The sequence below is a fragment of the Phodopus roborovskii genome, unplaced genomic scaffold, assembly GCF_943737965.1.
Source record: "Phodopus roborovskii unplaced genomic scaffold, PHOROB, whole genome shotgun sequence".
Classification (NCBI taxonomy): domain Eukaryota; kingdom Metazoa; phylum Chordata; class Mammalia; order Rodentia; family Cricetidae; genus Phodopus; species Phodopus roborovskii.
Genome location: NW_026126410.1, coordinates 36,929,325 through 36,950,850, shown reverse-complemented (window position 1 = coordinate 36,950,850; position 21,526 = coordinate 36,929,325). Strand labels below are relative to the sequence as shown.

Below are 21,526 nucleotides of genomic sequence, written 5' to 3'. Positions count from 1 at the left end.
CAGAAGTTACTTGAGTTAAAGTGGGTTTCTGCTTGGGGACTGGGACTTGGGAGCCGTGCTGCAGACAGCGTTCTGATAGAAGATCCTCCCTGTGGATGTCATTTCGTGCAAATCTGGTGAGGTCACGATGCTCGCAACAGTTCTGTGATTTTTACTTTTCCACCTACTGAGCTGTTTCTGATTGTGTTTTTGAGTTCTCTGGAAATCATGTATATAAAATGCCTCAGCGATGAGCATTCTGATATTTTTACTACTTTTTTTTTCTTTTTTAAATCAGGGGAAGAATGGAAAATGGGGGGAGGGGGAGAGAGGGTTGAGCCAGCCTCCTAGAGGCCTTATGAGGGAATGAGTACCACAAGGTGAAAGCACAAATTGTTCAAACCAGGACAGTTAACAGTTAAGTACATCCCATACCCCTTGGATCTTATTTGGTGACACAGTTGTGAGCCAGTGCACTTACTAACAGCCCCCCCCCCCAGGAAGCAGCAGGAGGTGGTCTCTTTCCCAGACTGTTTGGGGCCCTTATGGTAAGGGAGTTGTTGTTCTCTTGTTTCAATATTAGGGTAAAGCTTCAGAGGGAGGGGTGTCCCACATGGGCGCCCATCGAGGGTTCCAGAAGGCCAGGGTGACTGAGGCAGAGGGACAAACACACCAGGCAGACAGAGCTTGAGTGAAGTTTTATTAGAGAGGGGAGGAGGGGGAAGGGAAGAGAGAAGAGGTAAAGAGACAGAGAGACACGGGGAGCAGTAGGGGTGGGGAGGGAGGGAAGCAGAGGGAGGGAGGGAGAGAGAGCACATGTGCATGTTTGCTTGCTTAAAAGGGGAAGCTTGCACATGTGTACTGACCCCCATATTGCATGATGTGGCCACACCATTAGTGGATGGGATCAGCAGAATGCCACTTTCCAACAGGAGTAATGGCTGGAACTGTGTAGGCTCCAGACGGCACCGAGAAGGAAGGTCCTTCAGAAGAGCTTCAGGGTCCAGCTGTCTGGTCTGGCACCAAGTGCTTACTGTGCCTGAATTTGAAAACAGCACACATTATGTGGGATACAGCCATAATTCTGAGCTCCCCTGTTGAAGCCAGCATTTACAGAGTATTAGGTTGAATGTCAGGAGGAGAAAGTGTTTCCCAAGCACACACCAATACTCCTGTTGACACGCCACAGAAACAGATATTGCCACTAAGGGGAATGTTTGTTGTTGACTTGTAAGGTTTGGACCTGCTAATCTAATCTCTGTGTAGATTTGACTTGCAGCTCAAAAGCTAAAAGCCAGAAAGATTAGTCAAAACAAGTGTGTTGACAGTGGGATAGCAAAACCAGAAATGCTCCTCGAGACCTCGAGAGGTGGGTAACAAATGTTTGTCACATTAGGCAGGGCGGTAAGCTGGGACAGAATGAGCAGAACAAACCAGAGCAGCATCGTGGAAAGATACTAGCTGAAGACAGATTTGTACAGTTGAAAATAATCTGTAAGGATATAACAGCCAGTTAGTGACCCCATACATTCTGTTTGGGGTAATGGAAAGGCATTTGCAGCCACTGTACAGAAAAAAGAAATAGAGAACTTCCCCAGTAGACACTGAATGATTATGGCTTTTTGTTGGCAGCCCTCCTTGAAGAGACTTCTTTCGAGAACCCTGGCCAGACAGTTGCAGGCATCCAGAGAACTTGGTCACAGGGGAATGACTGGAGAGTTTGGCTTAGTGGTTAATTTCCCATAATTTCTGTACAGAAGCAGTTTGGGGTGGTAGGAAGGGGTGTGGTCAAGGGGAGTTGGTCTGGGCCATAGATTCCCTGCAAAAAGGACAGGGCATGGGGAGTGGGATTTGTTGTCGCATGCTTACCCAGCATACAAGTGCCAGCTTCTGCTGCTCATACCTTTAGCTTTGTAGCTTGAATGAGACTTTTACCACTTTTCCTGACAATCACTCGAGATATGTTTCCATTTCCTCATTTCCTATGGAGTAGCCCTCATGAAACGTTTATTTGCATTAAATAGTGGATAATTGTCTTTATGTAAGCCTACACTTGCATTTTTATGGGAAGCTAATGGTGTTTGCTGCCCCATGAAGTCATGGAAATCGTCCAAAGCAGGAAGCTCTCAGACTCCTTTTTCTGCCACTCTCTTCCATTTTACACCCTGTCATATGATGTGGTGATATTTAAGACCATGCACTATGTCAAGCCTACATTTCAAGTTTTTCTTTTAAGGTCACCCTTTGGAGCCTTGTCTCTAGCTTAAAGGGAACAATAATGGACATCTATACCTGCTGCACCTTAGGGAACAGTAGAGATTTAGAGCCCACATTTTTTTAAAGTTTAGAAAGAACAGAGCATGTAATGCATGACACTTGCAGTGGAGTCTGGATCTGGACACCTCCAGTCATCAGATGCCCAAGCATTTCTAACCCGATGCACACATTGAAGGGTCTGAGACAAGGTTTTGACATTCGTTCAAAAAATTTTAAAGTAATAATCACTGAGAGATATGAATCCACACAGCCTGGCAGATGAGATAGAAGAGCATTCTTACAGAAAGCCCTTTTTCAGATTGCATTTGCCTTTTAGGATGAGCAGAAGAGAAGAGTGTCAGAGGCTTGTCTTGCGTGCTCCCTTGGCCCTAACCCAGTTGGGGTATCTACTTTGTTAGTGCAATTCTCCCCAATAGTCTGAATTGTTGCAGTGCAGGAGTGCATTTCTTCTCCTTCCTGTCTGTTACAGCACCTGCCCATCCGCTGTGCAACCAAGAGGCCATAGCCAAAGCTTGAGCACAGTGCTGGGAGGCTGACTTCCTGAATCCACCTCCACAAAGCAACCAAGACCCTGCTGCCTCTCTTAAATGAAAGTGATGGTTGTCCCTGGCTTACTGCATGCATAGCAGTATGCCAGGCCTACCTGGACAGCAGGTAGTTCATAGAAGCACACTTTGCCATCATCATGGTCAACCTTGTCATTATTCCATGATGTCCTTTTCATTATGAAAGGCTTAACATCCAGTTAAGCCATTAGCAGTTTCTTGCTCCTTTAGCTTGGAGCATCTAAAAGTGATGTCTTTGTATTTTTCAGTGTCTTGACCTTGGCGCTGTCATTTGTGTCCACTAGAGGGCACCAGTGGAGAGGGAAGATGTTCCCATCCTGCCTTTGGCACAGTGGAAAGTGGTATAAGCCATCTAGAGTTTTTCTTCTGCTGAGCCAGTTCGCTGAGAAAAAGGGAAAAAGAAAACAAAAAAACTTTTGACTGGTTCTTCAGTTTGGGGCGAGGACAGACTCAAACCAGCCTTGTCTGTGGAGCTGGGATCCCAGCCCAGAGTTAACAACAGTTGGCTACAACTATGATCAGAGATAGCTGGCTGGGCTGAGGTGGTAAAATTAGTTCCCTGCCTTGCTAGGCTTTTTGTATTTAAATTGAAGGGTTTATACACAAGTGTTTAAGATGACATTAATTCCACAAATATATTAACATGAGCTGCCCTTGACTAGAAGGAAAAGCCACACACACTTACTAGAGAGGCAGAAGCCTTGTGGGAGACTCAGGAAATTTAGCAGGGCTCGCTCTGTAGCCACCTGCTGTGACTTTGCTAAAGTGTGTGAGACTTGCACATCTTATGAGTTGCTTTTGTGTTTGGTAGAAACACAGTGACATCAGTAATTTTACATTTCTGTTTGAAAGACCCATTGCTATAGGAAACATGGCTGCTATTTCTCCATGTGATCTACTTATAACAGCTTTTGTTTCCATGCTATATTTCCTGAAATAGTTTTTTAAATTCAGTGATTCGCTCCCTCTAACTTTCAAGCAAATGTTTATCTTCGACATGTAAAGCCATGCCTTGCTTCAAGTCTCTGTAAGTTAACAGTAACCGCTGTGAGGCTCATGGCTCTATGATAGACTGGGGTTTTTGTTGTTGTTGTTTTTAAGTAGAAAATATACTACAAAAATGTTGTTTTGTTTTTAACTCTTCCTCCCCTTCCAACCCTCTGAGATCTTACAGGTAGGTGATAGGTTGTCTACTTTTATAAGGATGATAGGAACATACTTTTATAATTCTAAACCCTTTTCAAGTTCAATATATTTCTTCTTTTTGTTTATTAAAACTTTATTATAAAGAACTTACAAATAGAAACATCACACATTGAAAATAAGCCAGACCCAAAGTCTGTGCCGCCCAGTGGCACAGCAGCTGGGCAGCAGCTGCGGGCTTCATGGTGGACTTTAGACTTCTGTGTGGTGTCTGTCACATGCTCTGAGACAGTCTTTAGGTAGTGTGAAGGAGAGACGTTGCTTTTCAGAGGGGATGAGACGTGTTTTCTAAGGCCTCCTCAGCAGCCCCAGTTCTACTGGACAGCAGTGGGGGAGTGCAGTCCTGCCTGTGCGAAGACCAGTAGCTGAGATGCAGGGAAAGATTTACAGCCTGTGCCATCGAAGGGCCTGACACTCAGGTGTGCTCTGCGCCTGCCTCGTGCGTGTTGCAGTGATTCCTGTGGACACATTTAAGTTCTCAGTGGAATGTGATTCTCAGTGCCCACAGGGAGGTAAACTGAAGCTAAGGTAAAGTAGGGAGCATCCTTCAAGCACATAGTCAGACTTTCTTCAAGCTCATAGTCAGATCATATCTGCAGAGCGGCAGATACGGAAGAGGTGTGTTTGAGAAGGAGAATTGGCAGAACTGGTTGATGAATTAGACCAATGGGGCTGTGTACAGGTGGGCTCTGTGTGCAAGGATGATGACCAGGTGACTGTCAGTGCGCATGCAGACAGGAAAGGATCAGAAATGAGTCACAGGAATGAGAGGACTGCATAGCCCTGGCCAGAGCACCCTCTGCCAGGCTTGCCTTCCCTGCCCCCAACCCCAATCCGCTTTCCTCATGTCTGCCCACAATTCCAAAACCATGTTTATAGGGTCTTGGAGGTTTGGTAAGATTCACCACCATCTGATTTATGTGGAATGGACCTTTGCTGTGCAGAAGGGAAGCTTAGTCAGGCCCTCAGGTGTGGAGCGATGGACAGCATACTGGCCTTACTATGTGTCCACTGACTGACCTTTCTAGATGTTTGTTAGTCCAGCCAGAATACTAAAACAAAGCCATAGTGGACCAATGATTAAACCTGATTTATTTTGACATTAGTAGAGGTTCTCAAACTACTATCTTGTTTGAATATGCACTATGTCTTTTTCCATCCCAGATTATTTGAATTGTGCATTTGGGTACCTGCTGTAGTCCGACCTGGGTGTTTGTGTTCCCTAAAGCCACATGCAGAAATGTTGTCTGCTGTACAGTGATGTCACTGTGCAGAACCTCTGGGAGGTGTTTAGCACAAGGACTTCACTCTTGTGAGTGAGATTAATGCCTTTAGGAAAGGAGCCTGGGAGAACTTGTTCAATTCCTGCGCTTTGTGAGGACCCATGGAAGCCACAGTCTGAGGAATAGGTCCTCACTGGGCATTGGCACCCTAGTCTTGGACTTTCTAGTTTCCAGAGCTGAGTAGACAGTTTTGTCACATATAAATTATCCAGCCCAAGGTATTTTTTACAGTAACCTAATAGAATAAGACAGTACCACAGTCACAAATGTGTACAACGTAAATGACCGGTTTTTTAGCAGTATGCTAACAAAGATATGTAATGCATTTGTAATGTTCTGCTGAACGTTTTAAGAGAGATCACTTGCTTGTTTTTCTGCCACTCTCCACCACAGATGAAGTGTGCATCTGAGCTAAATATTCTGTTACACAGTGTTAGTTTTGTGTGATTTCTCAGGTACAGGAACTGGAACTGTGCTGCTAAGTCCCAGCTGTGAGGACAAAACACTAGCTTGCACTCTGATTAAGTTCATAGGAAGTCTAGCTGCTTTAACACCTCACAGTTTATGTGATGAATTATCCTCCAGGACTGTGGCATATTAGTGCTGTGTTTTCTTCTGTGTTTGGAGTCTTCTAAAAAGATAAACAAAACACTTAACTACCTATTTAAGCTGGACATGAGGCTTTGAATCATTAAAAAATGTGACCTGGTCCAGCATAGCGCTATATCTACCCTCTCACACAATACCCAGTGTGGTGGCTCTGCCATGCTTCTGATAAGGCAAGATTTAGTTTAATCATTATTACATGTGATGTTTATACATAGAACAATTTGCAGTTTTAATATAAAAGCTATTCACTGTCCTGGTGGAGAAGTTGAAGTAACGTGTAATTACGAAGTGATTTAAATGAGTATTCAGGCATTTCCTCTGAATTTATTTTGTTTTGCTTCATGTTTGCTGCAGAATTTTGACAAAGGAATGAATCTTTCCTAGATGGGCCTAACCATGTTTATGGACACCATGTTTATGCTTCATATGGCTGTTTTCTTTGCAGGTGCTGGACTGGATAGAGAACCATGGAGAAGCATTTCTGAGCAAACACACAGGTGTGGGCAAATCCCTTCACCGGGCCAGAGCTTTGCAGAAACGCCATGAGGACTTTGAGGAAGTTGCACAGGTACAACAGCACCTGGAATGACCCCTGTGGGTGGTTAGGAAAGTCACAGCTTTAACAAACCTGAGGCCACTTAGCCTTTGCTAGGTGTTCAAGGTTGTTTGGTGGGGTTAAAATCCATTCAGAATGAGGCAACCACTCTAGGTAGAAAATAGATCTAATTGGTTTACCCCTGTAAATTGTAGTGGTTTTGAAACAAGTTTGTCTTTGATGATTTTGTCATATTTATTAGGTCAAGTTTGTGGCTTTCACTTCACAGCTGAAGAACAACAGCCTTTCTGAGGTTTCTGCAGTGACAGGCTGGCATTCAGCTTGTCCTGTCTAGTTTTGCTGATTGTGTGCTTGGGAAGCTGGAACCGGGAAGGGAGGGTACTCAGAGCCCAGCTTCTGTGCAGTGCCAGTGTTGACTGTGATGCTGACAGGCAGTATGCCTCTTTGACCTGGAAAGTCATACTGAAGCATCAGAGACATGTAAGGAAGTGGAGGGAAGCCGCTTTGAAAGATGTTGTCTAAGTCAGGAGTAGGGGACACATGCCTTTAGGCAAGGAGGTCTCTCAGTTTAGGGCCAGCCTCATCTATATATCAGGACAGCCAGGGCTACACAGAGAGACTGGGTCTCAGACAGACAGACAAACAACCCCATCCCAAGACAGAAGTCAGCTAAGTGGTACAAGTCCAAATTCAGACAGATTATGTTAACTGTAGAATATCACCCAGTCCTACAGACAAGAAGTGGAAAATGGCATCTGCTAGGACAGTGGTTTCTTCAGCACTCACAGATGCTGGAGTCTGGGAGAATCTGTCCTGATACAAAGATGTTGAACCCTTGGATTCTGCACTTGCCTGAATTGTTGTCCCTTAGGGGGACAAAGGGGACTCTGACATATTGTGATTTCCCACTCAAGTGCTTCTCAGAGAGCCACAGGCGTTGACCTCAGTAGGAGTGATGCTAAGTTCCCCTGGAGCCGAAGCCCAGGACAACAGGCAGTTTCCTTCACTTCCTATAATGAGCACCTACAACAGTATACCGCACGTGTCTGTGTCCAGCGGCTACTTGTCTGAATGAATTGACTGAGTAACAAGAGGTATCTAGAGGATGCGATCAGCACTCAGCAATCAGTAAATACATTGTAGATTGGAGGATTACTGTCTGAGCAAAAGATAAATCTAGGAGGCAGTCAAGAGTCAGACAAATCTAAAGATGCTAGATGAGGCCTGAGGGCAACAAGAGGCCTTATGCAGGCTCGTTGGCATTTTTAAATAACCACCAAAAAAAAAAAAAAAAATGTAAAGCCAAAAAATAAATCTCTTCTAAATAAGTGTACAGTTTTGGAAAGGGAAGAGGTATAAAAAATCCAACTGAATCAAAACTCAAAAAAAAAAAAAAAAAAAAAAAGAAAAGAAAGAAAGAAAAGAAGAGAAAAGAGAAAGCTGGCTCAAAATAAAGCAAAAGAAGTCACGACAAAAAAAAAAAAAATCACAAAATTAAGACTAGGCAACCCCACTCCCTTACCTTCCCAGAGCACAAGTAATACAAGATTTAAAAAAAAAAAAATCTAACTATTAGACAGATAAGAATTTTTCCTAAGCTATGGCCACATTCATGGATTTTCTTTGCATGCCCTGGTGCTGACTGGGGGCTGGATGCTCATCGTCAGCAATGGTCAAGGAAGCATACTTTGGATTTAAAGCTCCATTCACCAAAGCCTATCTTTTCCTCAAGAACAGAGTAGCTTGTCATACTTGAACTCTGGGAGGGGAAGAGGGCGGGGCCACCTTGTCTCAGCCCCTCATCCTTGCTGGCTCCTGTGAAGCAAATTGCGGTAACTCTATGGCATCCACACCTGTGCTATACTTGGGTATTCCAGGGGACAGTGGGCTGTTCAAACACCTTAAAATTGAGATAGGAGCTCTTAGTACAAAATGTATTCCCAAAGAGAAAAAAAGGCTGAAAAGTTAGAGAAGAAATTCCCTCTTGTGGTTAAGATGTGTTTTGTCTCGGAGAGCCCTTTGATTCATCTGCAGCATTGGCTTTTGCTTAAAGCTTTTTTATTAAAAGATTTACTAATTTTATATGTTGTCTATTTTGTCTACATGTATATCTGTGCACCAAATGCATGCCTGGTGCCTGTGGAGGCCAACAGAGGGCGTTAGACCCCTGGTCCTGGAGTGACAGTTGATTGTGAGCTGCCTGCCACGTGACTGCTGGGAATCAAGCTCTAGTCCGCTGTGCCTAACTGCCAAACCATCACGCCAGCCCCCTAGAAATCTGAAAGTAGCTCATTGCTTAACCCAGCCTTCCCTTGGGAACCTAGGGAGTTGTGACTTGATGAAGTCGCTTAAGCAGATTAAAAAAGGAAGCAGTGAAAGTGTATGATTCAGTTCTCTGAAAATGTGCTAAATATAGGTTTATTCTGTAGAGCGATTCAAGTGTCCTAGGGAGGAGGAACCCTGAAAGATCCTCTGGAATTTATATGGTGGAAGCGACCCCTAGGCCCAGCCTGACCTGATCAGGTGCCCACCCTTGACGTAGGTGCCCGTCCCTGACTTTGGTGTTTGGTTCAGATGCTGCCGTGACCTCCTCCTCAGAAAGGTCGGCTTACAGTCTTGCAGAGCCAAGAACTCCACGTGCTAACTGTGAAGCTCTTCTTTGTATATGTGTTGATTGTGTGTAGATCTTTGCTGTTGAGTGAACCCTCGCTGGCTGCTGTGTACTGCTGACACACACAGCTAGCAAACCTTTTCTTGTACTACTTTTACAATTAAAATTGCTTTTGCATATGGCTGATGGAAAGGAAGCCGCTCTTTGACCAGCCATCTTTGATTTCTGAGTGGGTGTTTTTAAATTTAAAAAGCTATGATTACAACAGGCAATCAAAGCCAAGAGTAGCCTAGTCCCCGAGCCCTGGCTCTGAGATGCTGACTGTCACTAGTGACTCTGATGGAGCCTGTCCCCAGAGAGGCTCACAATACTCTGCACTTCACCTGGCATAGTCACAACCTGCCCCAAGGTACTCACTCACTCTCCTCAAGGCAGGTCTGTGGATAGAGTTAGGAATTACCCTGTCTTCCTGGATACGGGTCTAAGTTGTCATGTAGCAAAGCACTTCTTAGGTCATCAGAGGGTTAGCAGGTGCCCTCACTGTGTGTGCTAGGAGGATGCCGCATCCACGTGGACATACAGCATGTCCACATATGTAGTATGACCTGACCGTTTCCATATACATAATGAGTTTCCATGGTCTAATAAATTCAGCTTTCAATGTAAGATGCTTTGTATTTTAGTCTTTTAGAGTTAACAGTGGAGAGTTCAGTTCAGGGCAGACTATCTTTAACCAAGTGCTTCTGTCACGGCTGGAGTTATTATTGTCAGTGATGTACCAACTGCCCAGCATGAGTCGGAACCTCAGACCACAGAGCAGAAAAGAGAAGAGAGAACGGGTTTGTGAGGCTGCTCCCCTGGCATGTTTCCTTAAATTAATGATGGCCATTCCTGCTGATGTGCGACCACCAGCCCTCAGCAAGTCACTTAGTCTTTCTGAGTCTCTTTCCTCTTACTGAAAATCTCCCTTTACCAGGTTGCTATTAGAATACATGAGGGAGGAAGAGAAAGGGAGAAAGAGAGGGTGGGCGGTGGGGCATGCATCAATGGCAGAATATGCTGAGACTTCCGACCCCCTGACCTAGAATATCTGGATGATTGAAAATACAGGTTTCCACATGGTCACTATGAATGTACTTTGACACCAGCTGGCCACATTAGGTCCTAACATAGATGATGTTGCCAGTAATTATTCTGCTACGAACCTTACTTTATTGACCACCCCCCCATGCACCCCGGGAAAATAATGGGTTTCTGTGGTCAAATACTAGCAGATGTAGACAGAAGCAACTTGGGGAGGACGGGGTTTATTTGGCTTACACTTCCACACTTAGTCATCACTGAAGGAAGTCAGGACAGGAACTCAAGCAGGGCTAGAATCTGGAGGCAGGAGCTGATGCAAAGGTCATAGAGGAGAGTTGTTTGCTGGCTTGCTCCCCATGGCTTGCTCACCCTGCTTTCTTATAGAACCCAGGACCACCAGCCCAGGGATGGCTCCACCCACAGTGGACTGGGCCCTCCCCTATCAATCATTAATTAAGAAAATGCCTTTCAGTACCCACTTTCTATTATCTAGAAATTTGCATTTCCATTTATTGTGAGTAGTCTCTGTCATCTTTGGTGATAATTGGGCCCTAGTGGCTGAGAGCAAGAGGAGGACCACTCTCTGCCTCGGAGCTGCTCATGTCCCAATTCTGCTAGTTACACAGTGTAGGTTGTTTCTCAAAAAAGAGGAAATGCTTTGGGCTCCATGGCCCGCCCCTAGAATTGTGTCCTTTAATTCCCTGATGGGGATAGAAGTAATGGCTCAAGAGGGGTATCTCAGCCTGGAGAAACGAGGAGGCCGGGCCCTTCAGCTCCCCTGATGTCTGCCACCTGTTCAAAGATTGCCAGACCTGTGGTCTTTGAACAGCTGCACCTCTGTTGATTGATTTGAGCAGACCGAAGTTTAGACACAAGGAGGTGGGAGTAAACTTGTCCTTGTCAAGTTTAGAGTGGCTGCTCATAGCTAGTGGTGATGATAGGGATGGCTTAGCAATTAGCATTCGAACCACTGGCAGCCCAGTCCAGTTTAGGTGGACTCAGGAAGGCTTTGTTACTAGGAAGGCATAGCTGAGGTTTCAGATGCCACTGCTGATGTTCCTGTCTCCATCCTGCCCCCCACCACGGTTCTGTACTGGGGAAAGCCTTTACCTCCTTTGTACAGCCATCACTTTCTTCGAGTGTAAGATGAGACACGAAATGAATGGTTGTGGTTTAGCGTCACTCAATTGTTCCTTTAGCATAAATATTTTTTCAGTGTTACTTTGCTGGCGAAGTCATAGAGAGGCTCTTGGCAATTCCCTGATGCTTTCCTTCTGGGAGCTAGAAAACTCACTTATCGAGCAGGAGAGGTAAATTACTTCAAAGCTGTGGTGACAGTCAGTGAGGAAGCAGGAGGCCCCCCTTTTCAGAAACACACAGGGCTCTGTTTTCCAAAGGGCAGACTGAGCTGGTAACTACCCTCAGTCCCTCACCCCCATTGTACCTGAAGCAGTTGATTGAAATGGCTAAATATAACTAGTCTCTTAACTTGGAGGGCACCCCTTCCCCCAAACAGATGCTGTTTGTCACCCAGAGGACCATTTGCTGGGAGTTTGGATCTCACACTGACAAGTTTAGGAGATGAATTCTTTGAGTTGCCCCTGCAGCCTCCAGTGAGGTCCCTGGGTTAGTCAAAGACATACCCTTGGAGAGAATTTGAGATCCCAGTCTCTGTCTGGCTTCCTGTTTTAAGATAATCCCCTCCCTTCCTTATGACACTAGAGGCCAAACCAGTGGGACCACCTGTAATTGAACTGTTGACCTTCAAAACTGTAGGTGGAATAAATCCATGTATAAAGCCAGTCCCTCTCTGGTGGATTGTTACTGTAATGAAAAGCAGATTCAGAAAATGGGGGCTGCTTCTAATAATGAATACTACTTTGGAATTCAATTACACCCAGAGGTTGAAAGTGTTTGGAGGAGTAAACTAGAAATAGCCTGGGATTGTGTGAGGGATTCTGGTCCCAGGTGGAAGCTGATTTTGCAAGCATATAGGATACAGGGATGACAAGGTCCAAGCAGCTTCAGCAGATCAAAGACCGGGAGTCCAAAGGCAAGTTTTTCTTGGTGTCAGAGTTGCAGACTGTTGCCTTCTAGGAATGGCGCTGCCATCTGTACATGCCTCACAGAGCTGCACCATGCTATCCATTCCCGGAAACTGTCTGGTATCAGAGTGCAGCTCTGCAAAGCAGCCATGTGGATAATGACTAGCGAAGCCAAAGGACCCAAACACTAGGGGCCTGATTTCTTATTGCAGTCTGGAGATTTAGTACTTGCCCTGCTGGGCTTCATCGTGCTTTGACTGCTAACTCCTTCTGTCTGTCAGTTTTCTTCTTCTGGGATAGGACTGTCCATGCTGTTCCTATCAAAGAAGGAGGCCATCACCCTTCCTTTTTCACAAACTTAACTATTATAAGGAGTTTACTTTGAGTCTCAAAGGCATCAACTGCTCTGATTTTGCTCTGTGAGAGATGTGCAGGAGCCATGGGTATCAGGAACAGAGTGCTGTGGTTGCTATAGTATGGTGTGCCCTCCCCAAAGATTTGTGAGTTGAAATAATCTCCACAATGATACAGGAGGAGAGGAGAGGAGTCGGTGGGCGTCTTAGGGTTAGATGCACTTATCAGGGCAGATCCCCAGTGGCTGAATCTTAGTTGCTTTATAAAGAGAAGAGGGTTTGGATATATACACAAAGGATACACACTCACCACAAGAACACGTCCTCAACTATGTTCATAGCAGCATTATTCATAATAGCCAGGACTTGGAAACAACCTAGATGCCATCAACCAAAGAATTGAGTAAGGAAAATGCAGTACATTTACACAATGGACTACTACTACTCAGCAGTAAAATACAATGACCCCTGGAAATTTGCAGGCAAATGGATGGAACTACAAAAAGCCATCCTGAGTGAGGTAAACCAGACCCAAAAAGGCAAATATAATATGTAAAAACTCAGAAAGCAATGGACAACCAGCCTTCAGGCCACAATTCCAGAGAACCTAGGTAACAAAGAGAACCCTAAGAGAGACATACATGGATCCCCTGGGAAAGGAAAAAAGATAAGATCTCCTGCGTAATTTGGGAGTGTGGGGGTCAAGGGGGAGGGTGGAAGGGGAGAGAGGAGGAGGGAAGGGGAGTTGGGGGAAAATGTATAGGTCAACAATAACTAAAAAAGGAAAAATACAGGCAAGAAAAGAGGGACTAGGAGAAACATACATATGTGCATTCTGTCGCTTACCATGCCTTACAGCACCTTGGGACTGCCACCAAGAAAGGGTCAGATGTGGTCCTTAGATCCTGGGCTTCAATCTGTGAGATTGTGTTGCTGGCAACAGAAAAGATGGATAGAGACACCCTTCCCGTGTAGTTGGAGCCTCGCTTCCCATGCTGTCCCAAGCCCCGAGCACCTGACTGAGCCTGCCTCTCCCTCTCCTGTACTCTGAGCCACCTTCCACCCTGTGCAGTGAGGAAACCACACACACCCCCACACCCCCACACTCCCCCCCCCACCCCCGCTCAGCTATAGGAGTTTACGGCATAGGATGAATGAGCCAACTATTGTCCCAGCAGAGCCAGGGGCTGGATTTCTGGTCCTTCCTGGAGGGCAGGCTGCTCTGACTACACTGAGAGTGCTGAGCTAGTCTCATCTCCCCCTCTCCTTGGTAATGCCCCCTTTGAGCAGTTTCCAGGAACAGTCCCTGGCTGTAGCTTATCTGCTTGGGTGAGAAACCCAGCCACAGCCAGGGTTTTATCAAGAATTTAGCAAGTTTATCAAGTAGAGCAGTCTTCAGGGAGCATTGCATCGGTATTCACACTTCACGTCAGCATCTCTACGCTGACTAATTTAGAGCCACTGGAATTCTCTTTTCCTTCTGTGAAGCAGGGAAGAGAAAGCATAGTTACTTTGCCATTAAACATGAGAGAAGAAAGCGAAACAGGCATTTGTGGCCATCGGGTATTTCCTGTCTCCACCTTAGCAAAAAAAAAATCTAACAGCCCTTTCTGAGTCATGAGCCGTTCTGACCATTGCTTAATAATCTGCTTGCCATCAGAAAAGGCCACTGATAGGGAGGTGTGGGCCTCCTGAACTCGTTGCTCCTTATCTCATATATATATATATATATATATATATATATATATATATATATATATATATTTTTTTTTTTTTTTTTTTTTTTTTTTTCCTGTCTAACTTAAGTAAATGATCAGGAGCGCTGCTCATACTCTGTGCTGTTGTGCGTTATGGCTCCCACACTGGCTTGTTTGCTGAATGCTCATCTTCTGTTGCTCTGGGTGTTGTCTCGTGCAGAACACATACACAAATGCAGACAAACTGTTAGAAGCAGCGGAGCAGCTGGCTCAGACTGGGGAATGTGACCCTGAAGAGATTTATCAGGCTGCTCATCAACTTGAAGACCGGATACAAGATTTTGTTCGGCGAGTTGAACAGCGGAAGATCCTGCTGGACATGTCCGTGTCGTTCCACACCCACGTGAAAGAGGTAATGCTTCATATGATGACAAAATATTATGTGGTCAACAGGGTCTTCGAATTTGTTGGAAGGAATCCTAGTTTTGTCATAATGAGAGGCATTGGATGCAAGACGGCAGGCAGGTGTTAGTACAAAATGCATCAGTGCAGACAGGAAGCAAGCTGGACTCCTGCTGCTGACTGTGTCATCACAAGGATGCAATTGTTGGGGTTGTCTGTAGATGGGGGGTGGAGGGGAGACTTGTGGGTCAGGAGATGAGCAGGAAAAATGAAACAATGAGATTCCCTTAGGGAGGACCAGTGCTCCATACACATAACATAATCGGGTCCTGCTGAATGTAGGCAGCATTGCTATGTGTCCCGTCTGTGTGCTACCTGGTCCTGTGGTGAAAGCCAAGATAGCAAGATAGCAGACTACTCTCACACATCCTTAAAAGTTCTATTACATTGCCTGGCGGTGGTAGTGCATGCCTTTATCCCCAGCACTCAGGAGGTAGAGGCAGGCAGATCTCTGAGTCAGAGGCTGGCCTGGTCTACAAAGCTACACAGAGAAACCATCTCGAAACATCAAAAAGAAAAAAGTTATATTCCCTTGTATTGAGTTTAAATATTACCATAGTCAACATGGCACAGGTATCAGTGCTAAAGTCTGTTATTATTGTTTTATTTTACTCTTTTGCTTTTGGGGGGGGGGGCGCTACCCAGCTCCCAAATAAATCACCTGTAGGCTTTTCTTTCTTATGAGTGCCCCACCTTAGCTTGACTCGTTTCTAGCTAGCTTTTCTTAAACTATCCTGTCTTCCTTTTGCCTCTGGGCTCTTACCTTTCTCCATTCTGTATACCTTTCATTATTTCTTACTCTGTGACAAGCTGTGTAGCTGGGTGGCTGGCCCCTGATGTCCTCCTCCTGCTTTTCTGGTTCCTCCTTGATCTCTCATTTCCAGATCCCTCTTTTTCTCCTTCTATTTATTCTCTCCGCCTGCTAGCCCCTCCTATTCTTTCTGTTGCCTTTTTGTTGGTCATTCAGGTTTCTATTACAGCAATCAGGTGTTTGAGATAGGCCCTGCAACACAGCTTCACATAGTTAAACAAATGCAGCCTAAAAGAAATGCAACACATCTTTGCATCATTAACCAAATGTTCCTCAGCATAAATAAATGTAACACACCTTAAAATAATATTCCACAACAAAAGTCCTTTTGTGTGCCTGTGGCAACCTACTTATCTCAAGAGATAATGTTATTTGGAATGTGAAAAATAGGTAGATGCCAAGCACAATATAAATATGTGTGTGTGTGTGTCTGTGTATATATATATATATATATATATATATATATATATATATATATGTATGTATATATGTATGTATGTATGTATATATATCACAAACATTCTACACATAAGTAGTGCAAATAATGATACAGATCATATGCATATGTACAAAGTATTTAGTGGATTTAAATTACATTAGAGGATCTATTATGTTACCTTTTGTCTGTTTTTTGTTTTTTTTTTTTTTTGTTTTTTTTTTGAAGTACGGTTTTGCTATGTAACCTATTCTAGCCCTCAATTCACTATGTAATGCAGACAAGCTGTGAATTTGCTGCAATCCTCCTGTAATCCTCAGTCTCATGAGTGCTTAGATTATATGACTGCATTACTACACCTGGTTTATTTTGTTTTAAGGTGTTTTTTTTTTTTTTTTAATTCAAGTTTTCTTTTATTAGGAAAAAAAAAATGCTCACAAAGGACCTTTACAAAATGCTGTGACATATATGATACTTCTTGGTTCTGAGGTAGATACCAGAATATAAAACGACCACAGCTAGCATCATCCTGTACTCCCAATTATACCACAACAGTTGGTTGTGGTATAATTGAAAATATTTGCAGTGGGTTTTCCCAGGAAACATGCTCAGTGGATGTTCTTCCAGGCTGCTCCTAGCTTGGATGCCTGGCCACTGCACTGACTTTGTGGAGCCACCTCCTACTCCCCCAACTCAGCACGCTCTACACCCCAGCCTCCTGTAGCCCCGTTAAGATTGTCCCCTGCTTTTGACTTGTGTCACATCCATCATGTCTACGTTCTCGCAGTTGGGGCTGCATTCTCCCTCCTGCTGATGTCATTCTATTTACTCCTCCTCCAGGGGTCCAACCCGGCAAGGCAGTATCCCCAGATCAATGCACTTTGCTCCCAGGCTGGGTCTTACTGCCTCCCCTGCCCTGTCCACAGTTAGCTGCTTTTGCTGACATTTTTTTCTAGAATTCTCTACACAAGCCTGGAGTCTCTGTTCTTACGTTAATTGATTTGTGTTAGTTACTCCATTTTTTACTACACACTTCACATCAAAACTGAGAGAGGGATAGGGTCAGAGTTGATAAGGCATGGCAGCCAGCCAGAAGCAGTAAACAGGCTGGATAGCATGCATCTAGCAGTTCCCTGTGACCACACAGGGCACTGATGCTCCAGTGTCTTAGATGCCATGGGAGAGGTGGGAAGGGTGGTAGGCACAGAGGAAATCCACAGCAGATTGAGAGAGTAAAGACATGCCCTGTTCATGCTGCATAGTGTGTGGTACCTACCTGAATTGCACACCTGGGAATCCTCTTCAGTGGCTTAGCAATCCTAGGAACAGGGACAGTGTCCTTCAGGACAGAAGTCTTTGCATAAGTCAGTCTGTGGCGCAGATACCTTGTCTACTGTGTCATGGTTTTCACCACAGGCATGTCAGGACAGCTGAGTACAAAGCAGTTTGCAGAGGATGAGGTTTGTTGTTTTTGTTATGTTTGTTTGTTTAATAGAAGTAGTATCATTTTTAAGTAAAAAACTATTATAGAAGTATTCGGTGGCTGACATTGGCTTGCAAATTATTTTTAAATGGAAACGCCTTTAGTTTTTATAGGTTTGCACTGTATGACCTCTAATGTCCATGTGTCTGCAGGCTAAGAAAGCCCCAGTCCATCTTCTGGGTGACATGTGTTTCTCCCACTCCCGGAGAAAGTTCAGTGGTCCATTCCTTCCTTTTTATAGGTGGGTCCATCAAGGCAGGCATATTTATCTCAATTTCTTCCTCTTGGATGCATATACCTAAGGTATCCCAGGTTAAAGAGATATCTGGTGGCTAGTGAGGAACATATAACAGGACACACATGTGCTAGGTAGGTTACAGTGTAGTCAGGGACTGTATCCTGTAGGCTGGCACTGGCCAGGATTTTCTCCTCCAAGTGCCTAGGCTTCATGTTAGCTGCAGACTCCTGCTCAGAGGATTTGTCTCTTCCTGTGTATACCCTGAGTGCCCTTAGTGTCCTCCTTCTGCACTTCACACGCCCTTGGAGAGGAGGGGATGCTTGCTAGATTCATACTAGGAGAAAGGTTGCTTTCAGTTGTGTTTTACAAACAGCTTATGACTCAGTCCCACTGAAGTTTAGCTGAACTGTATAATTAATTTAAAGTGAAGTTAAAAGTTAAGACAAAGAGCAAGAGGAAGGAAACACATAGATAGTATCCATAGATGTTTGCATGATGTCATCAAGTAAATGACAGATTGCTAACAGCTACATTGTACAAGGCGTTCTTCTCAGACATTTACCTTGAAGAAGAACCTTATCTGTCCTAGGCAAGTTCATGGACCTTTGTAAAAGCTACCTGGTAATGCCCTACAGACCCAGAGGGTGCCTTCCACATATACAGCAATTGTTCCTTGATTCTCTACTGTGTGGGTGTCAGTCCTCACTGTGTGGTTAGTTTCTGGCTCATGAGACAGTCCCTTAGCATCTCACTGTGGAAGGACTCCTCGCTAGCTAGTTCAGGTGTCTGTGGAGCTCTCACACAGAAGAGTGGCTGGTGGCTTGCTCTCTGGACATCAGCCTAAGCTTCTGGCCCAAGACCTCCAGATTATGGTTACTCTACCATAGGATTCTGTGCCATCTGTCTCCTCTGTGTCACTTCTCTATGTCTTACTGTGTCAACGCATGAGCCGAATAGAGTAAAAGCATTAAAGTGGTCTGTGGCCTTAGACAGTCCTACCCTGAGAAGGGTACAGGCTTGACTCTTGCTCCTGGAATAGAGAAAACGACTTATTTCCACAGAAAGTAACTATTTTATACCTTCATGCTAGATTCAGCAGCCTCAGTTTCCCGCTCAAAGCCAGATTTACAAGTATTCCAGAACACTCCCTCCAAAAGTTTTCATGGGACTCCTCACACCTTTCAGGAAGCTGAAGGAAACTCAAGTGACCTTGTCACTCTTTCTCTCAACCAGCTTTTGCCTTGGTGGGGGAGGGGTGTTTATGGCCTAACATGAACACGGGCTTTGTTGGGGAGGACTGGGCCCTCTGCGTGCAGCCCTTCCCTGCCAGCCTTGTTACCTTTTAGTACCATTTGTGACGTTTATCCACATGAGTGCTGGCTATAATTCTGACCTCCTTTGCTATTGAATTTCTTTTTCATTCATTTGTTTGGTCCCGACTCATTCTTCTCTCTCTACCATTGGGAAATGCCCCCTGAACACACTGACATGTGAGGAGCTAATGCCTCAGTGATGACCACAGCTGCCATCACACCTCAGACATTGGTCGTGCTTGCGTAGCCTCATCCAAGCTTGTGAAATAAAACATTAGCTTGCCATCTGATCTGAGGTTTAGTGCCTGGAGTGATATTTTCATTTTTGGATCCAGTGAAGAAACATTACTACTTTCACCCATTTCTGCTCATTCACCTTCATTCTCAGTTATTTCCTGGCTTAATTACTAACTACCTTTGACATTCATGGGCCACTTGATGCAGCTAGGTGGCAATATTAAGCTTGCTGCCAGTTTGTTTCTGGAGCTGATTCAGTGACCCAGCACTGGCTTCTGTTCTCAGAATCCCTGGTCCCCAGGAACAATCACCCCCCCACCCCCTGAACTAGGCCACTGCCATCCTGGGTGGGTTAAGTAAAGAAACCTGGCTGGGCTTCTGCACATTTGTTGCTGAATTGGACACATTTTTGTTTTGAGCAGTGCCTGGGAAAAGAGAACTTCTCATTTTATTCAGGAGTCAGAATTAATGGCCCACCACCCACCTGGAGACTTTTTTTTTGTCTGAATGCCATTCTGACTTCATTTTCATTTCTAGCAAACAAACAGGTCAGCTTCCTTTTTTATGTTCACTGGAGCCAATCCTTGGCTCTCCCAAGGATGCTCAGTGCACTTGGGGAAAAGGAAAGTTCCAGGCTCCTTGGTGTACAGCCAAGCTCCCTGAGATGTTACACTCAGCCTGACCATGTCTGCTTAGTAGCCATGAAATGGCCCCCAGTTCTTGTTCATGTAGTCATTGCTAACTCTGTGGTTCTCTCCTCCTCTCTAGTAGCCAGAGAGCCTGTCCAGCATCGGGTGGTTACCTGTCAGTGCACAGTGCGAGAACCAGTTGCCGTGTGGTGGATTCTCCTCTGGGTGGCGGTTCTGATACAAAGCCTGTTCACTTTCTTCCTATGGCTCTCCCTCAGAGGCCTTGCTCTGCTCTCCATGGAGATATTCTGTAGGCTATACCCTATCACATGGTAGCTGTGTATGTATTCAGCCTCACCACACATACATGGCCGTGTGTATACATACCCACATGCAACATGTTTGTTGCAACTTCATGTGTAAGTTTGTGCACCCAAACCACAGGTACACGGGATCATTCTGTCATCAGAAGTGCCTGAACACATTCTGCTTCCCGTTCTTGCAGAAACTGGAGGCCTGACTGCCCGAGGCTTTCTGGTTCTACATCCTCCTTATAGCTGTCTCCAGCCTCAGCAAGACCCAATATCTCACATCTCTATTACTTTGGGTGTTTCAGAAATGCCAGATAAATGGAGTCCTGGATATTTTTGTGTTCATCTTTTCTACCAAACTAACCCTGGAGACTCACTTTCTCACACACTCTTTCCTGTTTATTGCTAGTAGCATTTCACAGTACAAATATATTCCTCTTTATTTACCACTGATTCATTAAAAACATTTGAGTAGTTTGCAGTTTGTGGTTGTTAAACGAGGGATGCTCTGAACAGTCATGGGCACGTTTTTGCAATAATGGAAGCTTTCATGTCTCTGGGATAGATGAGGGCCCTTCCTCAAGTGCAGTCAGTACAAATGGAGGAAAGAGTCCACCACAGTTTTCTAGAACAGACCTGCCCCGCCATATTTGCACATAAGTGTCCAGCTTCCAGCTTCCAGGAAGTCAGCTTGGCAGTGGGAAGGGTGAAGACCATCTGACTGCCTTGGAGATAGGTCTCACTTGATGAGCTCAGTAGCACAGTTTCTGTTTTAATCTCTTGTTGCATTAAATTATTTCAGGAGCTCTTGGCTTACATACTCCACACAGGAGCAACTGAGCAGTTAAATAATATAACTCAGGGGAAAGAAACACCTTTGGTGGTGAGCATCCAGTTTGACTGTAAGCATCACTTGTCAAGCCCTGTGTCTTTCTGGTTTGGCATCCTCATGGAAAAAAAGAGTATTGCCTTTTATAGGTATGGTTATTTCTGTGAACATGTCATCTGCATCCAAATAATTTACTTTTATAGTGTGACCCATTCCCAGTGACCCAGGACAGGTTATTCTGCTGCCCAAGCTACAGCTCCATTGGGGAGACAGTGAAGTCACCCATACACGTTCTTTGTCTCTTCCTGGCCCCCAGCTTAACTATAATAAAAGTGTTAAAGTAAGATGCAGAGATTTATCTAAGTAGGTTTAAACTGCCCTGAGCCTCACTAATCTCCCATCAACAGTAACTGCCTACTGCCCTGCCCCTCCCTAGCAACCCCCTCACTCTAACCTGTTCTGCAGATCACGGTAGAGCAGAGTCTTCCCTGAAACTAGTGACTCCCCTGTACCCG

At 44.8% G+C, this 21,526-nt stretch overlaps 1 protein-coding gene across 4 annotated transcripts in view; it reads left to right on the top strand.

Annotated features, from left to right (window-relative positions):
• Trio (trio Rho guanine nucleotide exchange factor) overlaps positions 1-21,526 on the top strand; it is a 284,459-nt gene that overhangs the window by 138,269 nt on the left and 124,664 nt on the right. For all 4 annotated transcript variants that reach the window (XM_051182600.1, XM_051182598.1, XM_051182601.1 and 1 more), the window contains exons 10-11: positions 6,363-6,485; positions 14,483-14,674. In XM_051182600.1, the coding sequence (XP_051038557.1) occupies positions 6,363-6,485; positions 14,483-14,674 (315 nt within the window). The remainder of the gene's footprint in view (positions 1-6,362; positions 6,486-14,482; positions 14,675-21,526) is intronic.